General features: G+C 39.4%; 1 protein-coding gene across 2 annotated transcripts in view; it reads right to left on the reverse strand.

The window, feature by feature from the left end:
• Nucleotides 1–22,287, reverse strand: part of NEDD9 (neural precursor cell expressed, developmentally down-regulated 9) — a 68,909-nt gene that overhangs the window by 26,012 nt on the left and 20,610 nt on the right. For both annotated transcript variants that reach the window (XM_063298893.1, XM_063298892.1), the window contains exon 2: nt 10,023–10,445. In XM_063298893.1, the coding sequence (XP_063154963.1) occupies nt 10,023–10,445 (423 nt within the window). The remainder of the gene's footprint in view (nt 1–10,022; nt 10,446–22,287) is intronic.

The raw sequence follows: 22,287 nt of genomic DNA on the forward strand, positions 1-22,287 counted from the left end.
CAAAATAAAAGATGGAATACTTCGGATCCTGTTATACTGGAAGCAGGCATTATACATTTAACTGTCTGAGTTAAACTCTCTTATACTTTGATATATGGACAAGCCTGTTTACTAGAATTCAAAAATTAACCCACATGCATGTTGCTGTCATCAATAAATCACCAAAATCAGATGTTTCATATTACAGTACTTTCTTTTTCAATGCACTATCCACTCTTCTTGCCATTAAGAAATCACTTACTTGGTTTGCTTGTCACCAAAATTAGGAGTACATGCAGCATTTAGCTTTTACGTGGTAAGAGTACATTATATGGGGATATGCTCCATCATAGCCTGCATGGTTATTTATTTATATAAAAACATTTTTCCCTGCAGAATCTGAGGCCATATAATACTCAGATTGCCTTGTGTGTGGACAGAAGCTCAAGGGAACTATGAGAAATGCAAGTTGCCGGCTTTGAGTAATGAATGAATAATACTATTAATGTGTCTGAAAAATGACACATCAATAGATCAACCAATTGGTTCAATTCTTTGTTATAATTTAATCATTGGCTCATAGAGCGGCAACTTCTGAAAACTGAAGGGTTCACCTATCAGAAGTTGACTAGTGGTACACTGGAATTTTAGAGGCAGTGATGCAGCAGCCCCAGAAGATAATACTTGAATGGAAGATTAATGCCAACTTGAGTTTCTTGAAGGAAAGAAAAGATACACATTTATTCATTGATTTTACTGTAAGATTTATTATGCACCACAGTCCTGAGGGACTGATAAATGATAGTGACAGTTGTCAAGTCAACAGATATAAACTGAGAATTGCTTCCTAACTATTTATTATTGAAATGATCAGTGTACTTATATTATATACTTATATTATACACCCACTTGCATTAATATAATTTCTGTTGTTTTTTCTTTAAAAATCCATTTTAGCTGCACTGGTCCATAAGGCAAATAGGGCAATACCTACATGTAAAGGAAGTAAAGACTTCCTCAAATTGAGTTTGGCTCCTGGGGTCTACCACGTAGTTATACTGGTAACAAAAAGTGTTTTACTCTTGCCTTCTTTTTTCTAATCTAGCCTACAGCTCTGGAATTTCCTAGCACCTCCCATCCAAATCCATCCAAATCTAACCCTGCTTAGCATTTTTTGAAATCAAACAAGTTTGACAAGTTTTTATCCCATGAACTGGACAATACCTTCACCAGAACAAAGAATGTACAGACTAAAACCTGTTTCAGGATGAAGATCATAGAATGAACACATCAGTCAATGGTAAACACTGTAAGTGTCAGATTACATCTAGCAATTAGGGGCATTAATTGTATGTGTAATCTGAAAGCATCCATTACTAGGCACTTCTACTAATGGCTACTGCATTCAGCCTACAATCTTCATTTAGGAGCTTACTTTGAAATGAAGATCCTGTGGCTGAGACATCTGGCCTATTTTGGGCCTTTCTTGTGTCTTCTGCACCCCAAGATTGCCTGATGAATAGTTTTGGAGAATTTGAAAGTTTGTATGCTTCTTTGTGCCATTTTGATTAGTTGATAATCAGGACCAATCATTTGGCATAGATTATACTTTTGCTGTTAATGTGGTCCAACAGACTGAAGACAATGTTTTTATCACCATGAAAGTGTTCTTTAATGCAACTTCTGAACCCATTGTTTTATATGATATCATTTTTGCATAATATTTTCCAGAACTGATAAAAGTGACAACTTCTATTTGGGAAAAAAAAAGTGGAGAAATTTAAGTGATAGAGAATTAGAAAACCCTACTGACTAGAACTACAGCTATTTTGGCATATTTAAAATGAGAAGTGAAACTATACATTGATGTTTAGGCCTCCTTTTCTAAAATAAACTTTGGTTTGAGAATTATGTAGCAAGAAATTGGGGCATTATGTGACTAAGGTTGAAATGAGGGCACACCAAGGGGGGAAAGTCTTCTCCAAATGGAAAAAATGGTTCACAATCAAATTTCAAATAGTACAGATGTTTTTCTCCCTTTGATGTTAAAATGTCTTGTGCAGAAAGAACAAACAAAGTTAAACTGCTTTCACCATAACCACAGCCTCTGGCTTTTTAGGAGCATGTGAACAACAGCAGCAAACAATAATGAGCTAGAGAAAATGTTTCTTATTTTCAATCTTTTTTTCCCCCTTTCTCTTCTCAGTTGAGGCTGTGATTGCAGCTTAATTGGAAGGAAGGACATGGGAACATGGAACAAGATGATGATGAGACTCATTACTGTGTGAGCCTTTGTCAACCTTGGATAGAACAGGGATAGAGAAGAGATTCCTTTTTTGTAAGGTTTTAAGTCTCATGGAAAGCACAGTTGTGACGTTGGCTCAGAGATGTTTATATGATCTTATGGATGCTTTAGACTGTAGATATCTTTCTATTTAGACTGTGATACAATACTTTAAAAACTTGGTAGCATACCAATTTTGGAAATACATTTTAAGAACAAATAGCAGACACTGGCTTTGCTACAATACACAATCTCTTTCAGTTGCTTTTGACTGGGACTTAATTATGAGCTAGAGCTCAGCCCCAGCATTTGTTGTCAGTGCCAAGTCTCAGACCTGGAATGTAATAAATAATATTATTTATTACAACATTGTAATAAACGGTGCCCTGGATACATTCAGGATGCATTTAGTTTCTCCACTGACTAAATATTCCAAGTGAGATACTCTTTCACTTGGGATCTGGGATAGCACCTCTGACTAGATCTGAGTAGGTATTACTATTTAGTTCCTCGTCATCAGACTTGTTCTTGATGATACAAGACCTTTTAAGGTTATGTGTGTACATGTTACTTACACCTCCGCTCTACTGACCATCATTCTCCATATCTAATTCCTAGCATTATGGTATATTGAGGAAGAGTGTCAGGAAATCAACAAATAGCTCTATGCATTAAGTCATGATCCTCCATTAATTAGACCCTAACCAAGTCACACAAAATAGTTATATCTCTGTATGGGCTCAAACCATCACATTTTCTAATTACTTGGGATTCATCTATGATGGACAGGTTCAGATCTTGTGAACACGCTATGGTAGAGTTTCATATATTGTTTGTTATTCACCTCAAGTCACATTTGTTAGATTATTTGTTTGTTTGTTTGTTTGTCAAATTTATATGGCCGTCCATCTCACACTAAATGACTCTGGGCAGCATGCAATAGAACCAGGAATTAAAACATTTTACAAACCCATTAAAGAGAATAAAAATAAATAAGACCATGAGAGGAAAGATATTTCAAATACAACCAACGTGCAGGCTCCCTATTACCAGGGGATCCCCAGGCTTGCTAAAAAAAACACATTTTGAGGGCTTTCCATAAGGCCACAAAGGTTATTTATATACTGTTCTCTCTCTCTCTCTCTAAGGATCTGGGCAATTTACAAACATAAAATACAACAGTATACAATAAAATCCATAAAACAGAACACATACAGAAATGTGCATTATCAAAATTCCAAGCAAAAATAGTAGCCAAACATCACTACTAAAATTCAGAAGCTTGTCTGAACAAAACCATTTCAACTATCTCGCAGAAGATCTACACAGAAGGAGCCAGATGTAACGGTGTTCCAAAGAGATGAGGCCACCAAAGAGAAGTTCTGCCTTCAAATTCATGTGTCCATCACTTCTCATGGAGCTAGAACCCTCAATTATTGCACAGGACAGGCAGAATCACTTGAAGGAGATGGTTCAAAAGATAACCTGGGACCACACTGTATAGGGCTTTACATGTGCACTCTTTCCATCCAAGTCCCAGTAAAGGTAATCTAACAGAACAACCACGACCAATGCGGTCTCTGTACCATTTGCAGGTCTGAACCCTGATTGGGAGCTGAAATTTCACCAAAAATTGAAAACTGAATGGAAATCATCTAATAAAGCTGAATTGAGAGTTTGCCTCTTCAGGAAAGAGCATACCATTGCCTGCTTCAAGGTTGGTGGTACTTCCCTCATTCTCATTAATTACCTTCAGAATCCAGAAGTACACATTCATTCACTCAAGTCTATTTACTGTCTCAGTCTTCATGGACCCTGCACACTTATCTACCACCAAATTGTGCATACACCTGGCATTCACAAGCAGCAATCTGAGGCAAAGGTACTTAGCAATCCCACCTCCCTCAGAAAAAGCAATGGGCTATTATTGGGGACCTACACCAGATTGCTAGTCCCCTTCTCCTTTACTGACAAGCCCAATGCCTTCCATCATACCTCCCTCTGCCCATCACTGTGGATGCATGGATATCTATAATCTCCAACCTCATAGCTCTTGGCTAGATTTCCTGACCCCTCCCACCAACTCCAAATAGGTTTATCCTGGGAATCACAATCTGTCTAAGCATTCCTGCTGATTCCCCTGATCACTCACACAAATGTCCAACTAATCTACCTAGGAAGCCTCCCCCCACTGGCACTACTCTTACTTGAGAGACAGCCCTCCCATCCTTTCCCTACCTCCCATTAGAGAGCAGACTCCAAGCCTCCCTCTAGTTCACAATAATTGCTACATTCTTTGAGAAAAACTAATAGACTGTACCAGTATATTATGAAAAATCATGGGCTTGTTTATTCCAACACTGGTCAAACTGGCTTTAATTGCCATTGTAAGAAAATAATAATAATAATAATAATAATAATAATAATAATAATAATAATAATAGTATCAAGAGTAGGGCAGAGTAAAAAGTAGATTGTTCTGCAAATCTTCTGCAGATTAACTTCAAACCACTTCTGATTTATTCTACATTTTATTGGCCTTGCAGTTTCACAACCATTCAATCGATGTAAAAACAATAGCAGTGAAGAAGGATATGTAGGTACTATATGTATGTGCACACACACACACACACACACACACAGGAGAAACACATAGTATATAAATATAAAAAGTATATATGAAAAAGTATTCTAAAAATAAATATAAATTAGATACAGAAAAAAACTACACACATTTTCATTGCTGCCCCACAGAAGCAAGGTTATGGATCAGGCAGGCCTACAATGGGAGGGAATTTCATAAAATAATGGACCTTATAATGTAATGCAACATGTTTAGTTCCCAACATCCAAAGAGTATTTAGAAAGATTCCATAATCAAGTACCTAAAAAGTAGCTGAGAAGGCCAAAGGAGTCTAAGATTATACTGCTTATAAAGATTGTCCACTTAAGGTTGGGCAGAAGTCAGATCTGTAACTACAGTTAAATCTCTGGGCTTATTATAGTAGATTGGCAAGGATTTATAACCCATGATTGCTGAACAAATTCAATAGCAAAATATTTCCCTGCTCTTAACTGTTCCATATATTATACTGCTGAACTGATTTTTGTACAATTATGGTACTCAAAACCTTAACCCAGAGAATTTTATTTGCATTTAACTATCTGGTCTTTTCCATGAGGTTCCAGGTTATGGCTCTTCAGAGTCCTAAGAAAAACAAACCAGTTTCTACTAGCCTGAAATCTGCTCACTCCTACACTACTAGAGTTAGTGAAAGAGTCTAAATCCTGAAATATTTTGGGAGAATAGCTGAAATCAGTCTACCAAGCCAGGAGAACCTGTTGTGGCTTCAACATTTTCCATATCTTACTCAGGTGATCAAGACAGGTGTTTTGAAACTGTTCGATCTTTTTTAAATCAGAAGGGTCCAAATACACACATTCAAAAGCATCTTGTTCAGTGGTATGAGATTTCCCCAAATTCAAATGGGTGTTAATTGTCTTCTAAGCCCAGGTCACCATTCCATCATAGCAAGATAGCATTACCATGATGGATATGTTAGTCAGGCAGGATGTCAGATGGACAATTCCAAGCCTCCTGTCCATATCCTAGAATGCCTTGGTCCACCAGACTGACCTAGGGCACTTTCACTGCTTCCCACAGCTGGCCCTGACAATAGTAAAGCCTAACAGTTCCTATCCCAACATTGCTGCAATTTCCCATCTGCATAAAGTGCCCCAAAAGCTGCAGGCAGGAAAAAGGGATTCTCCACTTGAAAAACCACTTATTTTAAGTTACTTTGATTTAAGAGCACCGCAAAGCTAAAGAAGCAACAGCAGCAGTTAAATCTAAACTCGTATCATTGTTGCCAGAAAAACCCGGATAACCATCAGGGATCCCAGGATTGTTCAAGAATTATGGACTTGAAGTAGCAAACACCTTGTAAATGTGTTTTGCAACTCAGTCTTTTAAATTTATTTTTGTGACAAACAATCCTGGCTGAAAACCTTATTTTCAACAAGGGATTCAAAGGGTTATTCAAGCTATCCATCATTTATTTTATCTAATTTGAAATCATTTGTTTTCAGAGCTGTATTTCAGCACCACAAGAGAAACTAATCCAGCAATGGCCTCCACATTCCTCAGTTATTGCATCACTCTAATCACCTGCCTGGAGACGTCTCTCTGACCTGCCTTGCTGTGCCCACCAGCAATAACTGCTTGGTTTTATAATGCTCAGTGCTTATCTAATGGAAACTGTTAGACAGCAAACACTATGTTCCACAGAGGGAATTAGGCACTTGCAAAGAGCTCAGTGCTTACTCCCTTTCATAGGAGCCTTTTCAAAAACCTCTTTGAGCAACTGGTCCCATGCAGAAACCTGTTATTTCGAAAGAGGCACATGGACGAAGTGGCAATAGGTTCTAGCCCAGCTCATTTCCTGATGCTAGTTTGCTGTTTTCACAACATTTTCACACTGAGAAACATTTGCAAATGTTTATTCCAGCTCTGCAATTCTATTTTCCCATTTATTTACTTTAGTTATTATTTATTTATTTTTCAAATTTTGCCACCGCCCATCGCCTCCCAGAAGAGGGGTCACTTCAGTGTGGTGCATGCAAATACTAGATTAAGTATAGTTATATATGCATGGAGTCATCCTTTCTTCCTTGATATGTATGCACTTCACACACTTACACACTTTCTTTTTCTCCCCTGCCTCCTACTGTTGTATTACACACATCTGACATGTTGTGTGCAGTACAATACTGGAGGTCTCTCTATTTTACATTGACGCTGATAAATAAATAATATGTGTCACCTTCCCTGTATATAAACTACAGCTATGAAAATAAGCCCTCTCCACACCTTAAAAGACCTCTATGTAAATATAGAGGTTTGTTGCATTTATTCCTTAGTTTATATTTTGCCTTTTCGTTAGACAAGGATGATGACAAACAGTGTGATTACATGGGAAGATCCTGCTAGAAAACAGGAGCTAGCCATTTGCAGGCTGGCTGCAGGCTTCTAGATATTTTGACCCTCTGCTATTAATAAGGCTCTTTGAGATCGTGCGAGATGGAATATTTTTAACTTCTGTGCTTTGCCAAGACACATAGAATACTTGCAAGTATTGCCTTTATTAGGCACAACAGTTCATTTAATCTGCTGAGGACAGGTGTTGTCAGTTGAAGGAATGATATTCATAATTTTAGAGGTCAAGCAAGAAACTTGGCGCTCATCTGATCAGGCTCCAATTAATACTCCAGTGAATACTAAGATTTATTACTGATCCTCTTGAGGGCAGGGATTTAGGGTAAGAGATTGCTTTGTGTAGATGAGGAGCACAACCTTACATACAACCCACTCACCCACAAACCTTTTAATTAAAGGACTTTTTTTTTCATCAAAAAGGTCTAGTAGATATAAAACTGTAATATACTGAGTTTTCCACAAGTAGGAGATATGAGGTGGGTTTCCGTGTCATATTACTTAGGGTTACAGCTTTAGGTTATGCATATTGGCTTTGTTTTTAACCTTGGGTATTCATATTAACCTTGCTTTGGGCTCCACCTGTCCAATGAACTGCCATTCCCCAATAATACGTTTTGCTATGTTTAAGTCCAAAAGAGTTTCCAATACATTGATGTCAGCCTTTCCAGGGCAGCACTCTACAGGGGGGGTGGGGGGTGGGGGGTGGAGCAATGGCAAAGAAGTTGTTTTGTATCAAGGTATTTTACTTTGGGATTTAGTTAAGCAGTTTATATATAATTTGCACTACAGTTTCAAACTAAGGGACGCGGTGGCGCTGCGGGTTAAACCGCTGAGCTGTCGATCGGAAGGTCGGCGGTTCGAAACCGCGCGGCGGGGTGAGCTCCCGTTGTTAATCCCAGCTCCTGCTCACCTAGCAGTTCGAAAACATGCAAATGTGAGTAGATCAATAGGTACCGCTTCGGCGGGAAGGTAACGGCGTTCCGAGTCGTCATGCTGGCCACATGACCCGGAAGTGTCTATGACAACGCCGGCTCCAAGGCTTAGAAACGGAGATGAGCACCGCCCCCTAGAGTCGGATTCGACTGGACTTTACGTCAAGGGAAACCTTTACAGTTTCAAAATCCATAGATTTTGAACCTTCCACCTGTCATCTGCTATCCCCAAATCTTACTTTGCAATCTCCAAAACACCCACACCACAAGCTGCCCAAATTTGGTAACAACATTTTCAGTGGCATAATTTGTAAATGACATTTTGTTAAGCCAAGGGTTAAAATAGATGGGTTAAGCCTCGGGGCGGTTTTTACACTTCCATTTCATCTCCTAACATATCCTCAAATCTCAATCTTCTCCCCCAAATGGACACAATACATTCCCCATGATTAAATCAGGTATCTGTCGACAGTTTGCCCAGTTATAAGTAAACAAATGAACTGGTAAGTCATTTACTGCCTATAGAAAATATGCCCATTGCAATGGGGGAAGGAGGGAGGAATCAGCAGTCAAAACATCAGAAAAGCTTTTCCGAAAAATGTCTGAACAGAAAATTTAGTTCTTAAACACTGTTACTGGTCTGAGTTACTCTGAAGTAAATGGAGGTGGGACTCATGGGTGAGCTGGAAGGATTTTCTGAAAAGGCTGAGTTAGAATTTCTGCCCATATTAACTGCAGAGTAAGATTAAACCCTGGCATCCACCAGACATGTACTTCCTAGCTGAGTATTCCAGGCTGTTGTATGTCAGTGCAACACATTCATAATGGATAAATAACAAGACCCAAGTATTCTAGAGAATATTCTGATAGTCCTGCCTTCCAGCTTCTCTATCAGTTGAAAAGCAATTTTTTCCTCCAGCTTTTAAGAGGCAATTACCTTGACTCATGCAAAGGGCATGTTAGCACTGTAGAGGAGTGCCAGGTGACACTTTCTTTGCTGTAGGTTTTATACTTATCCTTTTAATTATGATTATCTAGACTTCCTGTTATTTCTGGTGTAGTAATAATGTCACTCTTACATCATTTTTTCCACATATCCTGAAGCATAAAGTCCTTAAAACAAATCAGCGCTTTTATCTGAAGCCGGCATTGGCACCATTTTGGTACAAATAAATAAAGCATGCCCAACAAAGAGCATAGGTGACATGCTCCAAGAGACTGCAGATGATAATGTGAGCCACACTCAGTACCATCAGTGGGGAGTTCTGTTAATAAAATTTAAAATGTTTCCATTCCATAGGACCCCCAAAATGCTTCACTTCTTCATAATAGCATACTGGCTAGTCAATTTACAATTTGAGTTGAATTAATTAAACAAAGTGAAGCAATCTACCCATGGTTATTTGTATACAATTCTTTGGAATCTGTCAAGGCTGACTCAGTCCCTCCTGCTCTATAACATGGAAGGGAACACAAGACCCTTGGGTGTATGTGGTCAGGCATCATTTGTGCTAACGTGGGACTAGTGCCCAAACTGTCCAGATGTTGGCCCAAGTTACTGTTCCTGCTTTTGATTTGAATACATAAATCAAGAGGATGGAATTCTAAGGAATTGTCTAATTCTATTATCCCATACAGGGCTGAATCTTTTACCACAATGGCTGTCATCCCTCTTGGTTATTATCATACTTCATTCCTGACACATTGAATACATACATAAATATATTAGTATAGAAAATCCACCAAGTTCAGACACATTTTTCAATCCCATAATTATGTGGTTCATGCAAATGCTTTGGAAACAGATGCTTCAAATATCAGCTACACCAACCTTATTGCCTGCATCAATTCCACCAAAACTTCTCTGCCCGGATGGAGGCACTTGGTAAACATCATGGGCTGTGGGTACCTGGTAGATTCCCTGATTCAGATAAGAAGGTGGTACTTGATAGATGGGATCCCGAGGAGATGCATGAGCATTTGGCACTTGATAGATTTTTTGCTGATTAAGGGATTGAGATGCTGGTCCTGAATTTGGCAAGTCTTGGATAGATGGACTCTCTTGTACAGGGCCTACCAGAAGTTTCACACGGTTTCCAGGAACAATGCCTTGTCGTCCATGTAAAGAGCAGAGCCACCACCCTTCCAATCCTTCAGTGTTTTGTTCTATCACTGTCAAAATATCACCTTTCCGGAAAGCCAACTCTTCTGCACATTCTGGGACATTATCATAAAGGGCTCTCGCCATAAGATTCTGCAGAGAAAACAGACAATGGAAGGAGAACTTAAGTACAGTATCTCTAATTAGTTGCATAATGAAATTTATGGCAGAGAAATATGTTAAATAAATAAAAAAATCTGGACGCATTTGGCTTTACTGAAAAACATAATCACAGTCACCTTTATTTTGGTAGTTGTGTAGAAGAAACTCTGTAAGTGAAATCTTAAGATTACTCTCATGAAATACATTCAAATGCTTAATTTCTGATCAAGAATTCCTAATTGTAGATTGAATCATTTACTATGCTTGTTGAAGTCCAGGAACTTGAATTTCCAAAATTACAAACTTCTAGCAGACATGAAATTTGAAAGCCCCTGATACCACTTTCCTTGGTACAGCTTTTTTTTTTTTTTTTTACAAAAAAGCCACTACATTTATCTTGTTTGCTTTAAACTAAAAGTATAATAGGTTAAAAAAAAATGGCAAAGCTGTCATGTAGCAAACACATTGCCCCAAATTCCTAGTTTGTTTAGTAGCAGTGAAATGGACAGTGTGCCAGAATGAAATCCTAGTCCACATCTTTGTCTACCGATGGATTCTTGCTAAATTTTTCTGAGCAAGCCAACTATCTCTCAGCTTTGTTTATGTTTTAGATTTATATCCCATCTCTCTTCCAGGAGCTCATGCTGGTTTACAGTGGAATCTCTCTTCATTTTATCAACACAACAACAATTCTGTGAGATAGGTTGGGCTGAGAAAGAGTGACTGGTTCAAAGGCATCCTGCACATTTTCATGGTTGAAGATGGATTTCAACCTCAGCCTTCTCAAACTTAATCCAATGCTATAACCACTACATATCACCAGCTCTCAACTTTATTTTACTCTCTGGAAAATGGGAATTTTACAACCTATCTCACTGAATAAATAAGAAAAAGTGTGTTAAGAATTTAAGAAATAACTGATGTTTTATTCCAGATGTTTGACAAATGTTTCCCTCTTCTCTGTTTGCTCTCAGGTGTTTAACATCTCTTCAATAATCTCTAAAAGTGTTTCCAAGATTAGATGTCTAGAATCCTATAGATCTACCTAGAGATGAAATTTCAACACGCCCTTGTAAAATCTGACAAGCTACTTCAGAAATTCACCTCACTTTTAAGAAAAGCAAAACAAGATTCTAACTTTTGTGGAAGAACAAGAGTTTTAAAAAAAGAACTTATTTTAATGGACACAAGTGGGATTTCCAATACAGTAGGATTTTCATTCTTTTCAATCATTTTCTCTCTCTTGCCAATGTCCTGTACTACCATCCCAGACCCATCTTGAAAAAGCATCCAGCTAAATAACTGCACAAGCACAATTCCAAAATAGTAATCACAACAAGAATGATTCTGGTTTCTGGATGTTGACATCGAAACCAGAAAGCCCCTGGCAAGGTAGGAGAACAACTAAAAACCTGATTACTTGAAATCATAGGTAAAATTGTTGTCATTGTCGTTATTTTAAATTTATTAGCCACCCAACTCCAATGAAGCTTCAGATTCTCATCCAATCATTTTGACTCCACTGAATCAGAAATTTTAATATCAATGTATTTAGATTGCTTTCACTTGACTTATTTATAAAAATAATAAAGAATAAAAAATAAAAATCTAAAAAAAAAAAAATCTAAAAAGAATTTTAAAAAAAGAATTTAAAAAATCTAAAAAAAAGTCTGCTATCTCCATTCATAGACAAAATATGCCTTGCCCCCATCACCTCTCTTTTTAGCATATGGGGCTATCTGGCACCTTATGTACTGAGCTTGTCAGCCAAACAGGCATTCAGAGGAAAGCAGACAAAATGTAGAGAGTCTTATTCTTGGAAACCTTCACAAAGGCCTGCCTTGAAATGTTTCATTTCTTGGCTCTGCTGGATATAGCAAAGCACAGCCATTCATTTGGCGGCTCCAGTGCTACAAAGAGCTGCAAACTCTGAAAAATCAGCCCTGAACCACTAAAATCAGATCTGACTAGGCTGACCATATTTCCTTGAGACAAAAACAGGACATTGGGATGGTAAAACAGGATGAGGTTAAAAATGGGACATTGGGATGGCAAAACGGGGCAGGGCTGGGCGACGGGCTGGATCGGCAGGCAGGAACTTCTCCGGTTTTCTCGGGCTGGGAATATTTGGATTCCTTCGTTTGCGAGAGGCAAGGCTGAGCTGGAGAGTCTAGTGAACGGTTGTCCCTGACAAGCTGTTCCTCCTTTGGCTGTGCTTTTCCGTTCTTTTTTTCCCGCTGTTTCAAGGCAGGAGCCAATCGGCTCACCTTTTGATCACTGCCTATCAGCTGATCCTGTTTTTTTCTTTTTAGGTTTCCCACCGGGTTGAGTTCTGTGGCTTTTTTCCCACCATTTCTGCTGAGCTCCCCCTCCTTCCACTCAAAGTCAGACTGCATTCTGACAGGTTCGCGGGAACTTTCACATTTTTTAAGTAAGGTTTTTAAGAAAACGGGAAAAATGGACATTTATGTTAAAACAACGGGACAGTCTGGAAATGTTAAAAAAATGGGACTGTCCCGTTCAAAACGGGACATATGGTCAGTCTAGACTTGACTCACTAAAATCACAGCAATGGCATATACAAAGACAGACATGCATCTCAGTTCACCTATTTATAAGTTTTTCTCAAATTGCTGCTGCAATCACAAATAATTAATTGCCTGGATTCACTAAACCATAGCTTGTTTAATCACAGTTTAATCTATAAATGTAATGGGCTGTGAGAATAACCTTGGAGAACAGAAGGAAAAGCCACAACCAAGACAACAGACAGATAAAAGAAATTTGAGCCCAAAGCAGAAATGTAATTTGAGAAAGCGACTCAGACAGGACCCTCCCTAGTTCTCACGAAGATAAATGCAGGGAGGGGGGAGGCACATTCAGACTTGCAAGATTCAGTTCAGTTCAATTTTATTACGGTCACTGACCAGTACAGACTTGCAAGATTCTTTTACTGTAACCCTATAGTAAGAGTAGTATTAGTATTCATAACTTTGGTTTCCTAGCCTGGTCTACCTCGAACGGCCAACAATAAATCACTGCTGGATAGATTTGCACAACACATTAAATTGTAAACCATAATTTATTAACCACAATAGTCAGGTTCATGCAAGACACCAAGGCAAAGCCACACAAGTCATTTTATGGCTTACTGCAATCAGTGAATCCAGCCACTTCCCAAAGGGGCTTACTTCAAAGTCAGAACTGTCCCATGAAAGCCAAACTCTAACACCCAGTTTGGAAAAACCCAGTTTCTCATGCAAATCAGTTTAACAATATGATTACTTTCTTTCTCATACAGTGAAAAAAAGAGTAAGTGTTCTTTTCAGAATAATAAGCTATTTAACTAAATGGTTTTGGACACAGAAGTGAGGCAAATTCATTGCTCACCTTCCAGATGGGCTTTTCAGGCAAGTGGCCATGAGGCATCTCTAGCCACTACTTTTGCCTTCTTCTCTTTGGTGTTTTCCAGATGTGTTGGGATTGTAATTCCCAGAGTGCCCAGCCTTTTGCCATGTAGGCTAGAAATATTCTGGGGAATAAATTTTCAATACATCTGGAGGGAGCCAGATAGGGGAAGCTGAACTCTGCATTGGCCTTAGTACTCCACCTATTTTAGTTGAAATAAAATACAAAGCCATGAAGAAAAGAAATTAAAAAATAAATTGTTCAAAATAAATATACATTTACTTGAGTAAATTTATCATGCGGTAAATTAATCAAGAATGAATCAACTCTTTATTGTAAACCGCCCAGAGTCCCTCTTGTGGGGGGTGATGGGTGGTGGCAAAAATTTGAATAAATAAACAAACTCTACATTCAGCTTTTTTAGCCTTACATTTTTATTGCCTTTTTTGTTGGTGTCTTGAATTAAGAACAAGGTCTTTGTAAAAATTATGCTAGTTTAATGAACAAGGATTAGTTTGAACAGACTACATAAATGGCAAACTATATTTTAAATGCTCTGTCAGCTAATTAAAGAAGCCTTAGCTAATTAATCATCTGCCTTTTGACAAATTATGAGCTAGATTTAAATACATTTAGATATTCCCAAAAGAAGCAACACAGATCTTGGAATATCAAAGGAAGTATATTTATAATGTCATTCCATGTCAACCAAGAAATAAGGCCCAGGAGTTCAGTGGTGCTTTTTCCAAGTAAATGGAATATATTCTTAGCCTATTTGGAGTCTGATGCCAGTTAAACATGTACCCTCCTCTTTAGAGTGATCTCAATTTCTTTCTTTATTTTAAACAGCAGACAGGAGCAGGTTTTGGCCATGCTGATAAGAACTAAGTTATAATCCAATATATATGGAGGGCATCAGGGAAAGCTGTATTAGCTCATTTGATTTCAGAATCAAAAGAACAACCTGTCACAACATAGATCAATCTTCTTTCCAACTTCTCCCTGGTTCCTGAAATGCTGTTTTATGGGAGGCAACCAACTCTCTGCTGTGGGGGGTCCTACTTGCTCCTGAGAGGGAGAACCACTTAGATGTAGTGGGTAAGGCACCAGGATAGAAAGCACTGGGCTAGAGCCTGAGAAACTGGGTTCTGGTCCTGCCTTGGACATGAAGCCAGCTGGGTGACTTTAAGCCAGTCATTTCCTCTCAACCAAACTGCATGGATTTGTCCAGGCAGTCATCAGGAGTCAAGATTGACTCAAAGGCCACACACACACATACACACACAAAGACTCAAAAATAATGTATGTAATGATCTTTTATCTTCATCCTTTCTTCACTGCTTGTGAGTGGCAGTGATCCAATAGGCCCTATTGGTGTTTCAACAATTTGCAGGGATTGGGGTCCTCCAGATGTTTGGGATGATAACTCTCACAGTCCCTTGCCTTTGGCTATGGGACTTTTAGTCCAAAACAGGGGACATCGGGTTGCTTGTCCCCCCATACTGCATTTACTGCAGTCTGTTCTTCTAAATTTGTGCACTGATGGTTTTAAAGACCCAGACTTTAAAACCTTTTGCTAATCTCACTCAGATTAAGAAAAAATATTCCATAGAAGGGTATCATTTTGTGGACATGCTAGAGAGGATGGGAAAAGAGCTCATTCTTTTTTAAAAAAAAATTCAAGGAAGTGAAAAGAAAGTTGTTCTGGAAGGCAGTGAGCCAACAAACTTCATACAGTAAAAGGAAAGAGGCCAGCTAGCACTAGGGTGGGGCGACAGGGAGTATCCATCCTGCCTGATAACGTAAACAGGGAGAATGACAGTGACGTAGGTCGATCACCAGAATGTAGTAAGGATACGCAGTCTCAGAGTAAACAGTAAAACAATAATCAATGCACTGTAAGACAAGTACAGTGGCTTCTTTAAAGTCTGCTTGTATTTAGAGCAAATGCCCAGACAAGATTCTTTGTCAAGAGCTTCACTGGGCCACAATAATTAATAAGAAAACAGCTGAAGAATGCTTTGCCTACCAAATTTTTTTGCCCCATTTGAAGGAAGGGAGAGGGAAATGCTCCCAGGCACGTATTTTTGTGTACACTGAGCAATATATCAGGCCAAGTAACTCTTTTTTTCATTTCTGACCGACACCTACGCATACCAAGACTTTGTTGTTACGGTTTCCTCGGTAGTCATCACCTTTTCTGAGTAAAGGAGGCATCATTTCCACTATGAGCTGTTCTAGCAGCCCACCAAACTTGAATTATCTTTTCTCTTGTTAAGCGTGGGGGGTGGCAGGGCTGGAGAGAAGGAAATGATAAGAGTGATGTAAGCGTCTCAAGCAAAAGCTACAGCAAGTGTTTGCCATTTGCCAAGATTATTTTTTCAAACAGGAAGAATTTGCAGCCGGTCTTTCATAGGCTGTTTTATTTCTCTCTCACTGTTTGCCTTGCTTTTACTCCAAAAAGGAGGTTGGTGTGGCCCCTGCCCTTATGTTGTTCAGGAAATTGTTGAAGGCCAGGTTGTCCTCCCAGGCCTTGGGAACAGGGTGATTATGGAGTCCTCTGTTTGGTTTGTTTTATTTTGGTTTTGTATTTTCTTTTCATCAGCTGAATTTTACTTGTAAGCTGCCCAGAGTCATTTGGGAGTCAGGCAGTCTATAAATTAAATACAACAACAAACACATTTACAAACTGCCAAGAATGGTGAAAGATTGGTGACAATTCTTTGTCAGGAATCACTCTGAAAAACAGTGTATTTTATATTCAGGTGCCCTGCCCTTTTCCCACGTTGCCGGAGGTGGTACTGTATACAAAACTTACCCTCTCATTTTATCCTGTGAGTTATATCAGGCTGAAAGCAAGTAAGGGCCACAATATTATACAACCCCTTGCTTCCAACAGACAGACAAGAAAGCTTTAATTCATTAGAAGAGCCTTCTGCTCACCTTCCTACAGATTGTAAGAAGTGACATATCTCTAGCTAGCAAGTCTGCTAAACCTTATGGGCTAATCATTTGTGAAACTTCACCCTCCCCACCCTGAAGTCCTCAAGAAGGTAGCCAAAGGCAGCCTCTATGATTAATAACAAAAGATACCATGGAATTAAAACAGGGTCAGGGAGTAAACCGAGGAAACTTCATGCTGTGTTGTGTGCCTGATGATAATGAAAAGCCCTAAATGCCGGCATACGATTTTATGCCGCTCTTTTAAGTCTCAACTTCGCCTCCAGCTTCCCTCATCCCTCACCCCTGGGATAAAGTGTCTATTGTACTGCACTCTCAAGGGGAAACCCACTGAAGCATTGGGTGTGACAAATCTGTCTGCAAAAAGTAGGCTGTTCTGTAGGAACTAAAACAGTCTAATTCCCGCTACACAGAGTGTAAAATTGCAGTTCTGGAAAACTCTGCTCCCCCCACCCTTTCTCTCTCTCTCTGACTATTCAGTCAATGCAAATATGGTGATCTTTACCACACATGAACATGTAAAGATGTTATCTAAGTTGCCTTGGCCATAGTAATAGCCTGTATAGCTGATTCTAAAAAAAAAAAAGGAAGCAGGGACCTCTGTTTGCAAATGTATAATTAGGTCTAGCCAATTCTAAGAAAAGGTTTTCCATAATAATATCCAGACCTTTGCATAGCTCTGAGAGTCAGACAGACAGTTGTACAGAATGGATCTATGATCTGTTATCCATATGCACTTAAATTTTATATTATAAAGAACAGGAGAAGTGGGGCTGCAAGGGCTCTCCAGTGACTCTGGTAAAGGACTGGGCGTTTCCTGCTGTTTGGGTGCTCCCCTTAAGTGTTATTTAATGAAGATTTGTGAAGTTTGGACCTGAGGTATTTCGACACACATGTGAGCAAGAATACAACTTCTGTCAGCAACTCATTAAAGTAGCTGCATCTGCTCCCAGGGTCATCCAGGTGCAGCAGAAGTCTCTCTACAGCAGCCATTCAATGCTAGAACAGAAAACAGGTACTGTATTCATGCTTCTTCACATTTCAAGGCACCTTTTCTGAACCGAACTTAAAGCACTACACAGACCTATTAACTAGCCATCACCATCCTACTGGGTCATGGTAGAGAAAAATATGGACTTTGGGTCTCCTCACTTAACTTAGCTGGGACGGTAGTTCCCAGAATCCTTTATTCTCTCTATTCTATTTCATTCCAGCTGATCTTCACAGGCCCCTGCAAATGTAACAAAGGCTGTGGTTTTCCTCTTCCTTCACCATTCCATTTTCCTTGTCCATCATTCTTTAGATTATCTTGTTTTATGACTTTATATCTACTTTGAGTGCCCCTTAAAAAGCCTTCATAATTAGTAAAATAAGACAATAAGATTTAGAAGGCTTTACAAATATATGAAAATAACAGCTAAGGAGAAATGCAGGCATGTTCAGAGAATGGTAAGTCCTTCACTTCTGACATGTAGTCCTCTAGCCAAAGACAAAAGGCTCTTCAAGAAGACCATTATATGTATTTTGTGAAGAAAGGATGGGGGCTTTCTTTGTGGAAAGCTTTGGCTAAAAATAATTCTAGCAGAGCAATTATATAGCCGCCCAGAGTCACTTGTGAGATGGGCGGCTATATAAATTTGATAGACAGACAGACAGACAGAGAAATCCCACCCATTCAACCCATAAATTAGAAGATTCATTTTCTATGCAAATAAAAAGTGAAGACTTTTAAGTCTTAGCAGAACCATAAGAAGATGCTACGCCCCAAATCTCTGCCATTTCATTTTGGTGCATCTCCCAAAATGCCAATCCTGGAGCAACTCAGCTGTTAACTTGTCTGAAGGCAACAGCACAAGGAAGCATTTTGGCCTGGGCAGGAAAACGCAAGTATCTCTATATATCATTCCATGGAGCTATCATACTGTAACTGCCCGTTTTCCTATACCACATCATGCATGAGGTCCTGCAAAGGTTGCAATGAAGCCATCACCAGCCTCAGACAAGAGATGTAAAAGCAAGAACTTAAAATGCATTTCTAATCACCATGTATGCATTTTTAAAAAGGTAATTATGGGCCTTGCTTTAAAAAAACAGTTAAACCACTTGCATTCTTTCCCTTGGCATCATGATCTAAATTCACATCCAAGATAAACCATATAATGCCAGGCTCATTTTAAGGTGTGGCAGGCATGCATCCAACAAGATAATTAGATTCCAGATGTTTCATTCTGCTGTTCAAGGTTTTGATGCAGTGCAGGGATGATTCAGACTTTAGGACTGATCCTCTGAAGGCATGCTGACCAGTGTCTCCTTTTCTAATTAATTCTCTTCCTTTGAAGTCAGTTCAGAGATGAATCTGGGAACAATTGTTGATTTCACTCATTCTGCATGAAAGAAGTTTCTCTAAAAAACTTGTGTTGGATTTTGCTGAACTGCAGCTGAATGAGGAAGGAAGGAAGGAAGGAAGGAAGGAAGGAAGGAAGGAAGGAAGGAAGGAAGGAAGGAAGGAAGGAAAAGAGATTTTCTCTCCCCTTCCTTTTAATAAAAATATGATAAACTAATACGATTTCTCAAAGCATGTTACTTGCTTACTGGCATATTATGATTATACTATAATGTCTCTCTCCTCCTATCTATACCTGGTTGTCTTTTTCCCCCCCATTATACCTCTTAAAGGAAAAAAGAGAATAGCAAAACAAAGTTGGGACAGGTACAGAAATGTTTCTTCTAGGAAGTTCCTTATCTTAAAATCCAAGCATATTGGGAGCAATTCTCTCTTCCTTAATGGATTATTCCCATTTCTCTTTAAAAGCTTTAGGGGGATCAGAAGTGGCTCCCAAGCAGCAGAAGAAAAAGATCAGTACGTTATCCTAGTAAAGGTAAAGGTTTCCCTTGACATTAAGTCCAGTCGTGTCCGACTCTATGGGCAGCACTCATCTCCGTTTCAAAGCCGAAGAGCCGGCGTTTGTCCGTAGACATTTCCGTAGTCGTGTGGCCGGCATGACTAAATGGAACGCCGTTACCTGCCAGCCGAAGCGGTACCTATTAATCTACTCACATTTGCATGTTTTCGAACTGCTAGGTTGGCAGGAGCTGGGACTAGCAACGGGAGCTCACCCCATCACACGGATTTGAACCGCCGACCTTCCAATCGGCAAGCTCAGCAGCTCAGCGGTTTAACCTGCAGCGCCACCACGTCCCTAGTTTAAGAAATAAGCCCACTGTTGTTAAGTCCTGGAGAGTAGGAAAATGAGAGGCAATTAGTAAGGATTTCCAAAGAATGTTGTCTGATTTCTTGTCTTCCAATGAGTTGGAACTGGGGTAACATGGTAGATTCTTCATCTTCTGGGAGCATTACAAACCAAGTGAAGGGAAGAAACAAGTCATGATTACTGTAAATGGCAAGCAAACTGCTTATTTGGCTTCTTTTCTTCCACAGAAATCGACGTTGGTGAAGGTGGCTCCTTTAAAAGCCCTGTTCTCTGTGGCCTCATTATCCATCCATGCTACCTACTATCCAAGATTTAATCCTGGAAGACCACCTCTCCCAGCTCTGTCACCAACCTATTCCATAACACAGCAGACCTGGATTAGAAGGAGGAAAGCAATCAGTAGGAATTCCAGCTTGTTGAACAGATATTTCATCTGTCAGTCTGCTCATTCCAAGAGAATGCTGCTGTAATTTGGGTAGATGAGACAATGCAGGGATAGGGTTAGTGCTCTGGTCACAACAGCATTTCTTCCTGAGAGAGCTGGGGTGATCTCAGGCACAGCACAGTTATTTGCAGTCAGTCAGCCAGAACTGCTTCAACTTGGATCCCTGTATTGGGGCAGGTCATAGTGAGGTATCCTAGGCAACCGTATATCCTTTTATTTTGAATTCTTTTCAGCCTTGCAGATCTTGAAGATGCAGATGGGCTGTGTGCATAGATGAGGGCTACCACCTGTTTACTTGATCCCTCTCCCTCCTGGTTGATCCAATGGGTCAGGATGAGATTGCCCCCATGCTTAATGGTCATGATTAATGCTTGGGAAGTGTTCCCCCCACTCTTTAAATGATGCTGAAGACATTCTCCCTTGACCTGGAGGATCTGTACAATTATACGGCAGCCTCAAACATTCAGTTATCGCATTTCTGGGAAAGGTGACTGGCTTTCTGCTTATTTATTTGATTAATATCTTAGGGCAGCTAACAAAAGGAAAAAAATCTTAAAATTATTTAACAATTAAAAGTCTGGAGAAAATGATATTGGAGCAGAGGATGGGGGAGGAGTATGGCAGTGTTTGTGGCCATCATTGTGGGCATTACAGCCTGTGTTAGTCTCTGAGTTATCTATAGCTGGGGGTGGGTGGGAGGCAATGTTGGTCCTTTTTAATTTTATTACATTCATGTTATCATTATCTTCTTGTTTCACATCTCTGTTCAAATAGTAACTGCTGGAATATACTCATATTTGGATAAGGGTTCCTTTCTCCCTATAATGGTATGGCATTATTTTACTTAGACTTTCTCAAAGCACTTTTTAGGATGCTTCTTACATTGTAACCACTTGGAAATGCAATGTTCTGGATGAGCAAGAAGCAATCCCTTTCTCCTAATGTGTAGCAAGGGTATGAACCAAGTCAATATATGGCTGGTTTTACCCAACTATGCAAGCAAAAAGGCACCCATGCAAAAGACTAAGCTCAGGTCCTCCCTTCTCTAGCCAGAATTCATGTTTATATGCAAACTATGAAAAGGGGCCTAACATAAATTGTAGTTTGCCAAACAGGCTGGAATAACATTGAATTCTACTTTATTTCTTCTCTTGGCTAAAGGGGAGGGCAGCATTCAAGGCCAGAGCCTTGCTCAAGCTCCTTTCTGCTCCTGCATACTTTACTAAACTGAGATTACTGTTACATGTGAACACAGCCATTATCACAAATACCCAAGGCGGACTTTCCCATGGATTTCAGCCAACCATAAATGCCTCTTGTGAAGGAGTTACTACTCTGCAATTTACATGCGCAAATCAGTATTTAATCAATGTGACCATTCAGGATTTTATGATAGTCCCTTACAAGCAAATGCTCTCCCAAGGTTTTGAATGATACTTTAATAACATATTTTAAGCGAGGCTAGTCTGGGTAAAGTTGAAATTGTGTTTGTTTGCTTCAAGGATTGTTATTAATTTGAAATACCTGTGCACAAACATCTGAAAACTCAAAACAGATTGCAGGGTGGAGAGTTTTCTGCTTGCTTGTTTGCTTGTTTTTTCTTGTTGTCATCTTAAACTTAGTCTATTATTTCCTGAGCCATATCCATCACGCTAACAATACCATTTGTGAACCCCAGCTGTCTTTGAGAACATGTCCACATGCTACAGTGTGAGAAAAGTAAGGACATATCTTGCACATTTTCTCTGTGATACCCTAAATCAGTGTCTCTCAGCCTTGGCAACTTTAAGATGCGTGGACTTCAACT

Source organism: Candoia aspera, chromosome 3, assembly GCF_035149785.1.
Source record: "Candoia aspera isolate rCanAsp1 chromosome 3, rCanAsp1.hap2, whole genome shotgun sequence".
NCBI classification, from domain to species: domain Eukaryota; kingdom Metazoa; phylum Chordata; class Lepidosauria; order Squamata; family Boidae; genus Candoia; species Candoia aspera.